Source organism: Macrobrachium nipponense, chromosome 8 (genome assembly GCF_015104395.2).
Source record: "Macrobrachium nipponense isolate FS-2020 chromosome 8, ASM1510439v2, whole genome shotgun sequence".
NCBI classification, from domain to species: domain Eukaryota; kingdom Metazoa; phylum Arthropoda; class Malacostraca; order Decapoda; family Palaemonidae; genus Macrobrachium; species Macrobrachium nipponense.
This window is the reverse complement of record NC_087203.1, coordinates 36191953-36204452: the sequence shown is the minus strand read 5'-3', so window position 1 is coordinate 36204452 and position 12500 is coordinate 36191953. Positions and strand designations below refer to the sequence as shown.

General features: G+C 42.4%; 1 protein-coding gene across 1 annotated transcript in view; it reads right to left on the bottom strand.

The window, feature by feature from the left end:
* Window positions 1-4737: 4737 nt before the first annotated feature.
* Window positions 4738-12500, bottom strand: part of LOC135223037 (basic salivary proline-rich protein 3-like) — a 111872-nt gene continuing 104109 nt past the window's right edge. The window contains exon 2 of the mRNA XM_064261545.1: window positions 4738-6145. Within this exon, the coding sequence (XP_064117615.1) occupies window positions 4738-6145 (1408 nt within the window). The remainder of the gene's footprint in view (window positions 6146-12500) is intronic.

Genomic DNA, 12500 nt, shown 5'->3' with positions numbered 1-12500 from the left:
AACTCCACTTGAAACCCCGTCGTAATGCAGGTCCGTTGCATGTCCTCCGGCACAGTCCATCAAGAGGAGGACCTTAAAGGGCAGCCCATTTTCCGCGAGGTATAACTTCACCTGCGGGATAAAGCAGTTCACGAACCAGTCGAGTGTGAGGGCTTTAGTTATCCATGCCTTCTTATTACTCATCAGTAGACGGGCAGCAAGGCTTTGTTTTTGTTTTTCAAAACGCACGAGGATTCAGTGACTTGTAAATTAAGCTGGGCTTGAGCATGAAGCCCGCAGCATTCCCGCACATGAGCAGAGTGACTCTATCTTTGTGGGCCTTGAACCGGGACGGCATTCTCTTCCAAAAGAGGCCAGTTTTCATCCATATTAAACACCTGCTCCGGGATATAGCTGCCCTCTTTAATTAATTTCGGGAACTCGTCCTCAACGTAACGATGAGCTGCCTCTTGGTCTGCTGAGGCGGCCTCCCATACAACAGAACGCTGCAAAGGCCAAACCTCTTCTTGAATTTCTCGAACCAGCCCTTGCTGGCAACAAAACCACACGTTTTTCTCGTGGGCAGGATCATCTTCATCGTCGTCATCACCATCATCGTCATCTTCCGTCGATCCCCCTTCAGGAACGAGGCTATCATAAAGGGTTTTTTGGCTTTTGTGCGAATCATGTTGGTTATCGAGACTAACCTTTCCTTTTTTCCGACAGTCCGATTTATCCCGCACTGATAATGACATTCTTCCATTTGCATAATTTTGCTTATTACGAGAAGGTTCACAACGCGCTTAGTGTCCTTGGAGAACGTTATTGAAGCAGTTTTTACCGATTTTTAATTCCTCTTTTTTTATGTAGCGAACCTTTGACTCATTCAGTTCGTACGTGCGGGCAACAGACGAACATAGCTACTGCCTGCCTTAAGCATGTCCAATAACTTCGCTTTTTCATTCACCGTCATCATTTTCTCTTCTTCTTGGGTTCACCAGAGGATGTAGAGGGTGTAGAAGTTTAGGAGCCATTTTCAAGGGCGTCACAAGCACTATTTTGCACAAAGAAAGCCCAAAAAATACAGCTAAAACTTTTACGCGGCAAGGAGTAGCAAACACGAGCGCGAGAGAAACAATGAATTGGCCGTCTTCCTTCGCTGGGCGCTCTCGGCAGGGTGGGGTATGCTGGATGCTGGCTAACGCGGGGCCATCCTCGGCGGCTCGGCCAATCAGCTTGTGAGATTTCAAGAGCCGAGATGGCCAGCGAATCAGAGAGGTGTATTTTGAGTTACGCACCATTTCCATGTTGATACCTGATGTTCTAATGTACTCTCTCTGCCTTCTGCCTTCTGCATTCATGTTGGTATCGAGACTAACCTTCTTTTCCCGACAGTCCGTTATCCACACTGATAATGCATTCTCCATTTGCACAATTTTGTTTCTTATTACCCCGAGAAGTCACAACGCGCTTAGTGTCCTTGGAGAACATTATTGAAGCAGTTTTACCGATTTTTAATTCCTCTTTTTTTATGTAGCGAACCTTTGACTCATTCCAGTTCGTACGTGCGGGCAACAGACATAGCTACTGCCTGCCTTAAGCATGTCCAATAACTTCGCTTTTTCGTTCACCGTCATCATTTTTCTCTTCTTCTTGGGGTTTCACCAGAGGATGTAGAGGGTGTAGGAAGTTTAGGAGCCATTTTCAAGGGCGTCACAAGCACTATTTTGCACAAAGAAAGCCCAAAAATACAGCTAAAACTTTCACGCGGCAAGAGTAGTGACACGAGCGCGAGAGAACAATGAATGCCGTCTTCCTCGCTGGGCGCTCGGCAGGGTGGGATGCTGGATGCTGGCTAACGCGTCTCGGCGGCTCGGCCAATCAGCTTGTGAGATTCAAGAGCCGAGATGGCCAGCGAATCAGAGAGGTGATTTTGAGTTTCGCCGCCATTCCATGTTGATACCTGATGTTCTAATGTACTCTCTCTGCCTTCTGCTAGTGCCTGCGCCATTTTTTTCTCAATTTTGCAATTTTTTTGTTTTTGATGAATATTTTTGAAAATTCCGCAATGAACTGAGGGTGCGAAACTTGAGGCGCGAAGTAGCGAGGGATTACTGTATATATATATATATATATATATATATATATAGTGTGTGTGTGTGTGTGTGTGGGTGTGTGTGCGTGTGTGTGTGTGTGTGTGTATGAATAATTATCATATCACCATGATTCATATAAATCATTCAAGCAACAAATGTCCTTTAATATCTAATTCGCTCTACCTCGGATTTGATATATTTTCATATATGTACCAAAGGGGAATTTTTAGTTGATAATAATTTCGTCCCCTCATGGGATCGAACCACCGTCCAACTGACAGGCAGGAAATCAGGACCGACATTGACGTTACCGATCGGCTAACAGTGAGGCTATAAGTTTATATCGATTTTGACCTTACAAATCACCGTTGAACTCGTTTTTTTCATAATTAGAATCGATATGAAACAACCTCTACCATGTTAGCCAATTCAAACATTTGACGCACGTAGCCATATTATGAATAATTATTGACGGTGATTTGTAAGGTCAGAATCGATATAAACTTATAGCCTCACTGTTAGCCGAATCAGTAACGTCAATGTCGGTCCTGATTTCATACCTGTCCATTGGACAGTGGTACGATCCTATGAGGGGACAAAATTATTATCAACTAAAAATTCCCCTTCGGTACATATATATATCAATTCCGAGGTAGAGCGAATTAGATATTAAAAAAAACATTTGTAGCTCGAATGATATATATATATATATATATATATATATATATATATATATATATATATATATATATATATATATATATATATATATATTATGTGTGTGTGTGTGTGCACGGTCTTCTCTCGTTGCTGAGTGATGTTGGGCTTGCTGATAACATGAAATGGCTTGATACCAGATTTTTTCAACTCATGATATACAGCACTATAACTTCTCTTCTTTCCCCTTTTTGTTTCTAGTCAAGTGCAAATTTATATAAAGACTTTTCTTGGTCTACCCCATGCCTCAACTATGATACTATGATGTCTTATGACTGCTGAGAAAGGACTTCAGCCCTTACAAGATTCTCACAGTTTCTTTGAACAAAGGATTCATCTCTTTTAATGTATTTAGCTATCCAGGAAACGTGATCCTAGCCTCTCTGAAATCTGATTTCCTCCAAGTCGTTAGCCATGGCTGCATCTAACTCCGTCTCTCAGTCTGAAAATAAAAGAAATGTAAAATGAAAAATGACTTAATAGAAACTTAAGATAATGTACTTTGGAGATACTATAGCAGAAAACTTCATAACTTTCCATTTGTTCTGTGGAGTGTTGGGGGTGGGCTCCAATTTCGCAAACACCTGGTAGTATACTATATAATTAATTAGTCAATGACTGAACACTTGAAAATGGAATTCAAATTTTCATCATCTCTATGAAATTTTCAATTTTAAAACAATTTGATGATATAGTGTGGTTACACAGTACTGTAGGAGTGCTGCATATTTTATTGGAATACAACATTCTTTAAAACTACTGTGATTCAAATTGACCGTTCGTCACAGAATTGTACAAAGAATTTCCAGTTACATATCATGGATTCCCTGGAAAATGACTATGTGGTTAATCAAAGGTGTGTTTACTTTGTTCTGTTACTGAATTGGGACTGAATTTAGATTCCAGTGATTAATGGCCACTGAACCGCATCATTCAAAACATTCTTATTATTTTTATGTTTTCAAATAATAAGATAATTGTGAATTGCATATTTACATCCCATTTTTAATGTGTTACAAGGAGTCTCAAATATTTCCGACGTTCAGAAAGCTGCCTGCATATTATATTAAACATATACGCAACGTCTTACTAAGGTTGCGTTCACACCAAACGCATCACGTCGAGTCGCGCTAATTCATGGCTAGTGTTATTTTCTCCTTAAATAGGAATAGGGATGTTAGTGTTTTCTACTTTGTTTTCATATTGCATTTCAGTTTACGAACGCGAGTTACATTCTAATAAAATTGTACTCCTTTATATCTTTTTTTTCACTTTTACGTAGGACAAAATGTAATATAATTAAATTTCAGTTCATCCTTTCTTAGTATCCATATGATATACATTTAAAATCTTAAAACTTACCTATAGTTTTTGAAAATGTTTATGGTTGAGTAGTTAATTATATATATATATATATAAATATATATATATATATATATAATATATATATATATATATATATATATATATATATATATATATATATATATATATATATATATGAATAATTATCACATCGAACCGAGATTCATTTATATATCATTCGAGCTACAAATGACGCTATCAATTCAGCCAACAGAGACGCTATAAGTTTATATCGATTTTGACCTTACAAATCACCCTCGAACTCTGTGTTTTTGTAATTAGAATCGATATGAAACCCCGTCTACCATGTTAGCCAATTCGAGCGTTTGACCCATGTAGCCTTTGTTATGAATAATTATCACATCGAACCGTGATTCATTTATATATCATTCGAGCTACAAATGTCCTTTAATATCTAAATTCGCTCTACCTCGGAATTGATATATTTTCATATATATACCGAAGGGGAATTTTTTAGTTGATAATAATTTCGTCCCCACATGGGATCGAACCACCGTCCAAGTGGACGGGAACGAAATCAGGACAGACAGTGACGCTATCAATTCAGCCAACAGAGACGCTATAAGTTTATATCGATTCTGACCTTACAAATCACCCTAGAACTCAGTGTTTTCCTGGGACATGCTGGTGAGGCCCGCCACATGTCCCAGGACGGGGGGGCGAGGCCTGCCACATGTCCCGGGACGGGTGGGCGAGGCCCGCCATGTGTCTTGGGACAGGCGGGTGTGGCCCGCCACGTGTCCCAGGACGGGTGGGCGAGGCCCGCTACATGTCCCGTGATGGGCGGGCGAGACCCGCCACTTGTCCCGGGAAGGGCGGGCAAGGCCCACCACTTGTCCCGTGACAGCTGGGTGAGACCCGCCACTTGTCCCGGGAAGGGCGGGCTGCCCGCCACTTGTTCCGCGACGGTCTGGTGTGGCATGCTAAGTGTCCCGGGACAGGCGGGTGTTGCCCGCCACGCGTCCTGGGACGGGAGGGCGTGACCCCGGATGTGTCTCGGGACGGGCGGGTGTGGCCCGTCACGTGTCCCAGGATGGGTGGGCAAGGCACACCACATGTCCCGTGACGGGCGAGCGAGGCCCACCACGTGTCCCGGGCCGGGCAGTCGAGTCCCACCATGTGTCACGAGACGGGCGGGCGAGGCCCGCCACTTTTTCCGGGAAATGCTGGTGAGGCCCACCACGTGTCCAAGGACGGGTGGCGAGGCCTGCCACGTGTCCCAGGACGGGTGGCGAGGCCTGCCACGTGTCCCAGGACGGGTGGGAGTCCCGGCCCACACCATAGTTTCCCAGGATGGGCGGGCGAGGCACACCACGTTTCCTGTGACGGCTGGGCGAGGCTCACCAATTGTCCGGGACGTGCAGGTGAGGCCCGCCATGTGTCCCGTGACAGGTGGTCGAAACCTGCTACGTGTCCCAGGATAGGCGGGTGAGGGCTGCCGCCGGGTGTCCCAGGACAGGCGGGTGAGGCCCGCCAGGTGTCCCGGGACGGGAGGGCGGGTGAGGCCCGCCAGTGTCCCGGGACGGGCGGGGGAGGTCCGCTGCGTGTACTGGGCCTGGCGGGCGAGGCCCGCCGGGTGTCCCGCGATGGGCGGGCGAGGCCCGCCGGGTGTCCCGGGACGGACGGGTGAGACCCGCCGTGTGTCCCGGGGGCCCGCCTGGTGTCCTGGGACAGGTGGGTGAGGGGTGTACCAGGACCCGGCAGGTGTCCCGAGACCTGCTGGGTGTATCGGGACAGGCGGGCAAGGGGTGTACCGGGACCCGACGGGTGTCCTGGGATGGGAGGGCGAGGCTGCCGGGTATCCCGGGACGGGCTGGTGAGGCTGGCCAGGTGTCCTTAGACGGGCAGGCGAGGCCCGCCGGGTGTCCCGGGATGGGCAGGCGATGCCTGCTACAGGTCCGGGGATGGACCATCTCAATCGTGACTCTCTTATCACTTCTGTAATCTTTACTAAGCCTCCACTTCGTCTTATTTAATCATTTTCCAATCTCTCAAGCAGTAATATTCCCATAATACACTCAGCATTTTCATCACTGTTCTCTCAATCTTTACTTCCTCTTTTCTTCTTAGAGTCTATGTTTCTGCTCCATACATTAACACTGGGAGTGCTTAAGCAGCGTGGTTGGTATGGTATTAGCGTCCCACCTCAGTGGTCGCGGGGTTCGATTCTCGGCCATTCCATTGAGGAATGAGAAATGTGTATTTCTGGTGATAGAAGTTTACTCTGGACGTGGTTCGGAAGTCACGTAAAGCCGTTGGTCCCATTGCTGAACAACTACTGGTTCCATGTAATGTAAAAGCACCATACAAACAAAAACAAAAAAACATTAACACTGGGGTCATCACTGTGTTATATATCTTGACTCTTAGCTTGATTTTCATTTTCTTATCACATACTACTCCAGCCACCTTTCTGTACTTCCCCCATGCAGCTTTTATCCTACTGTCAACTTCAGCCTCACATCCTCCCTCTTGGCTTAAAGTATTTCCTAATTATTTAAAATTTTCTGCCTGTTTTACAATCGAGCTGCTTCCTTCTTGTATTACTATTCTGTCTCTATCTTCCTTACTGCTCAGCAACACCTCAGTTTTATTCAAATTCACCTTTAAAATCTACTGACAATAATTTCCTAATAAGGGAGAATAGGCTACGTCTGTAACCCTTTTCATGCTTCAGCCTTGTAGGATAATAGTCCGAGTCATTGTCATTGTACGCTTAACCATCTAGTTTTCCTCCAAGCAGAATCTATTCACCATCGTATCTACCTTTAACAGAGATCTGGAAGTCAACGTAAGATTTCTGCTTAATGAACACTTGGTTTTTAACTTGATTTCGACGTTTCAGTATGAGCTGACAGCATTGCTATTTCCTGTGATAATTTGAAAGTGACATTCACTCTAGTTACGAAGAAAGATGGTAGAATGGTATAATGATTCACTTGTATGTATGAGTGTTTTGTATTTGTGTGCATACTTGTTTCAAACGAACCTGTCTACAGGCATTCAATTGAAGAATAATTTGAGTAGGGGGACATTTGTAAGCAATTCAATTCAAAATAGGAAAGAAGCAAAAAGGCATAACAGATTATGGTCTAAATATTGCATATTAAAGATGTCTATTCTCATACAATATTAATAAATCAGGCTAAATAACTGGTTCAGTTATTTATGAAATAGACTGGGAAACCTACTTCACTAGTAACACCTTTCATAAAAAGGCAGGTCACTGGTCTAGGCCTATACCAAATTGTCTATTGCACGGAAATATTTTTTTCTCTCTTATATTTATCACAAGATTTGGACTGGCAACGGACTACAAATTGCACCGCATGGTCTAACAATGAAAGGAATTAGGCCTATACATAGTTTATTCATATTCTAGTCCAGGGGCTGAGATCCTTCCCAGACGAAATCCGGCAGCATACTGTCGTTGGTTACCCGTCCACACGTGTTCTCAACAAGGTTTACTGAGATAAGGTTCCTAACACCATACCCTTCCACACTTTGCTGCAACCCACCACGTGAGATTAACAACCATGTACCAATTCCCTGAGTTCTAGAAGGGTGCAATAGGTTTGAATGGAGATTGCAATATTGGGTAGTCTCAGTCGAAGAAAGCTCCAACCACATGGCTACAGAGACCATTCAATTTTCCCTTACTCGGGGAGTATGCCTATTAATTATTTGCTGTTGTTGTTGTTGTTAGTCATGCTGGGGTTAGGAAAGGTCTATGGAAAAGACTAAAAAGGTCTGAAAAAAGGATTTCGCAATGAGTTAAAAGATAAAGTTTAGGATAGGATATTTATCATTAATTTTTACAGTGAAAATGTAAAAAATAAAAAGTGTGCATGTTAAACCGTATAGAACAATTATTTCTAATAAAATAGTGTGTTTATTTCAATTATCGTTGGTGATACAACGTGCTATTTGACCACAGATTTTAACACCCGGCCCGAGTAAGTTGGATGTCGGATCACGCCTTGTCACACAAAATTCTGACGACGATAGAAAATGCAACGTCCAGATGATGCATCGCCAGGGAGATGGCCGAAACATGTCGACATTAGAGAAGATACAGTAATAATAAGAAAATCCTGTATCAACGATTTTGTAGCGGAGATCACCATCTACAATCTCGTTGTAGTCTCCGGATATATATTCAATAAAATCAAATCAGAATAGATTTTGTATATTTCATATATTTTAGTATTGACAATACCAGATTTTGACATTAAAAATACCACAATAACACCATGAATATAGAAGATAGGCCAATTACTTAACAGTCACGCAGATTATGAAAGAAGAAAATGCAATAATTACATTTTAGCTGCTATTCTGCAGTCAATGTGGAATAGTCTCCCTAGTGCAGTTATGGATTCTTCATGCCTCCAAATATTTAGGCGAGGAAGCAAATTCATTCCTTCTCTCGGCAGACGTCTCCCGAATCTTAAGTGCATCGGGATTGTTTTCGATTACCTGACATTTATTTATTTTCACCTTTTCCTATACCTTGCCCCTCTCTCTCTCCTGACTCTTAGGTGTACCGGCTTTATTTACTATTCCCTCACACTTATTTATCACCTTTTCCCATAACTTGACTCTCTCTGCTGGCTGATTTCCCTATGGAGCCCTCTTGGGTTTATAGTCTGTGAGTTCCTCGTTGGATAAGTGCTTTACGTGCCCGCCTCTTGATTTGGTGGTCCCGAGTTCCATTCCCCACTCTACCAATAAGGAATTAGAGGAAATTGTTTCTGGTGATTAGAAATTAATTTCTGGACATAATGTGGTTCGGATCCCACAATAAGCTGTAGGTCCCGTTGATAGGTAACCAATTCGTTCCTAGCCACCTAAAAGTATCTAATCCTTCTGGCCAGCCCTAGGAGAGCTGTTAATCAGCTTGGTGGTCTGGTTTAACTAAGATAGTCTTAACTTACTTAGAGTCTGTTGACTCTGACTAAAAGGGTTTTCAGCTGAGGTTTTAAAAGAAATCGTCTTGACTGAGAAACGTCAACTAAAAACTCCACTGGCTTTACAAAAAAAAAAAAAAAAAAAAAAAAAAAAAAAAAACGGAGCTTCAGCCGAGCTTCAGCGCAAGGTAATTTGTTTTGCACCTGACTAATTTTCATAACAATGACTTCTTCACGACTGAGCTCTGACCTCCAGGCCATTTTGGACCACCCCAAACGGCAGGGTATAATCCCATTCAGAAGTCCTCAGCCGTCGTTAAACTAATTAAAGTATAACGTTGTCCATATATGGAGACCCTCAGCGACGTAAATAGCTTACAAGATAACAAAGAGCATTTAGGGAATATTTTAATCTAACAAAGAAAGCGTAATATGAGAAAATGTGCTTCCCTTATGGAACTTAAATTAAGGTCACGGATTTCATTTTTTCAGTGATGATGCAATCCTTCGCGATACTAATAATTCCTCAATAAAAAAAGAAGCAATTAATATAAGTAGAAATATAGGAATTTACTAAAGGAGAGCGATTTCAAGTTGACTATCAACATTAAATCTATCAAGACAAAACAAAGTAAAACATGAGCGAAAGCACAGTTATTCTGAAAATTATATGGATTTAAATATAACCTCTTCCAGATTTGGAAATAGTAATAATTATAATCCAGCAATTATTTATGAAATTACTGATAACATACGCAAAAAAAGTAATCATTGTTAAATGTCTTATAATCTTCAGTATTCAGCAAGTTTAAATTTTAAAAAGCTGCTGCGCCAAAAGCGATTGCTGTAAGACTCGCTTTGCTATGTCTTCCGCTCTTGGGAAGCTACAACCAAGACCTTTGTTGCTGTAACGCTAACTGATTTTATCAGTCAACCTGTCGATCAATCGCTCTATTGCAGGAATAACTGCACTACTGGATACTGCGTTTATGTTCTCCGAGGGTTGGTACAGTCTGGTGGGTCTTCATTGGTATCCGAGAGCCTTGGATCTATTAACTGGGAAAGGAAAATCATAAATTTCGAAGGACGATCACCCTTGAGATTTTTAGATTTATTAGATTTAGATTTATCTTCCCGCATGGCCAGTGGCATAAGGCTGATACAGTTTCTCCAATCCTGTCTCTATCCCGAGCCATTTCCCTCGCTTTCCTCTAGTTTTGGATTTCATCCTCAAAGATCCCTGACAATTAATGTCTATCCACCTCGTTCTTGGTCTACCCAGCGGTCTTCTTCCTATTTGTACTGCTCTCAGTGCTCTCCTGGGGTCTCTCATTCTCTTCCATCCTCTCAACATGTCCAAACCATTTCAGCCTTCCCCTCTTCAACCTGGTACTGACTGGCCTTTGCCTCAATCCACCCTGATGTCTTCATTTTCTAAACATAATCATCCCATTTAATGCCAAGTATTCTTCTCAGCAGCTTCATCTCAAAAGCATCCCAACCTTTTCTCCTCTGTTCTGGTCAGTGCCCAGGTGACGAGCCATACATCAGGACTGGTAGTACTACTGCATTGAATATTCTCATCTTAGTTCTCAAGCTGATTTCATGCCTCGACCAACGTTTTTTCTCAGAACCTCAAAAAGCTCTTGCTGCTCCTAGTTTTCTTGTTTGTATATCTTCAATTTGCCTCCCACCGTCCTGCTGTTACCACACTTCCCAAGTAAACAAACTTCTCAACTTGCTTGAGTTCCTGTCCTCTGATTGTCATATCCTCCATGTGCACCCAATCATCATCCTACTCACAACCATGATCTCGCTCTTCTTTGTGCTGATGTTCAAGCCCAAAAATTCTGTGTCTCTGTCTCCATCCTCATTACCATACCTACCAGCACCAGCCACGTATCAGCAACCAACGCAACATCATCAGCAAAGTCCAAATCCATAAAAACTTCTCCACCAATACTAGCCCCTCTGTTTTCATTCTCCATCACTCTTCTCATTATATGGTCAATATATACATTAAACAATGGTGGGTGACATAACACATCCCTGTCTTAGCCCACTTCCAACTGGGAACCATTCACTTTGCTGTCCATCCAGCTGTACACAGCTGCACACTCCTTGGTACCAGTTCTTTAGTATCCTTATCACAACTCGAGACCAAACTTCCATATCCTCCCCCACAAACTGTTGAACAAAGGCAAGCCTATCAGCGATGCCGTTCGGCGAGAAATTCCTTCTTGGCAGGAATTCTATGAGGTAATCCTGCCTCATCCAGACGTCTTCGCACCGTCATAGCCGAAACATTTAATGCCAGACGTTCACGAATAGCAATAGTATGGTAAAAGCATCTTCTTATGCTGCTCGTCGAATGTCGTTATCCTAACGGGTGGTCTTTCGTGGTGGAGGTCTTCGAACTGAAATACGTAATTAACATGCAGATACCTAGATAATCAAGATTAATTATAGCCTGTTTACTTATGGGAACGCTATTTGGTATTCTGGGAAGTAAAGAGAAAGAATCACTATTAGAGTTCAACAGGACCAAGGCAACTATAATTTAGGTTTCATGATTTTACGGGTTTGTAAGGTTTATTGTTTAAAAAATTAATAAATAATGAAATAAATAAATAAATGCTATCCAAAGTCGGTCAATTTCCCAGTCTAAGCGTGCCTCCTTTTCCATTTATTTTACTGCTGCAGGGGAGACGTCAAGACGCTGTGCAACAGCACGTTATTGGAAGCCCACTTCCTCGTAGAGCGACGATCTGCGCCAGGAGAACCATATGTTGCTGTTCATTTGGAGACTATAACGAATACTACTAGCAGGAGGACAGATAACCTATCAAAATCTATACAACACCTCAGTCTAGCCATGATTGGGTGACAAACTTGTTAGCGTGTAATAGGGTGCTGTAGCAGTGATATCGTTATCACTGAACAAAGTGATATATTAAATCACACGATTACTGGGACTGAGTGATTGATTGGCTGTTACTGGCATTGCAACATCTCAGGTCATTACTGTCATTGATAACGTTTAAAATTCTGTATGTCTTCATAATGATAAATTGTTAATTGTCTGTTTGAAACACTAAAGGTGGTGGTGTTCCTCTCTTAACGTGAATTCCATTAATCTGCTTTCGGGCTGTTTTAGTGTATAAGAGGTTGGAGGAGGCAAACTTGTAATAAGTATTAATCATCATAGATGAATAAACATTATCTTTAATGCAGTGGTTGTTACTTAGCATCACATTTCCCCAAACGATATAATCATTATTTTCCCAGTTACGGAAAGCAACGCGTAAATTGTAAAAAATTCAGATTGTTTTCCTTCAGATACCACCGAGGAAACATTTACGAAGTTGCCAGGCAGTGGCTTGTAACCGTAAATGTGTGGGCCTGGATTTCC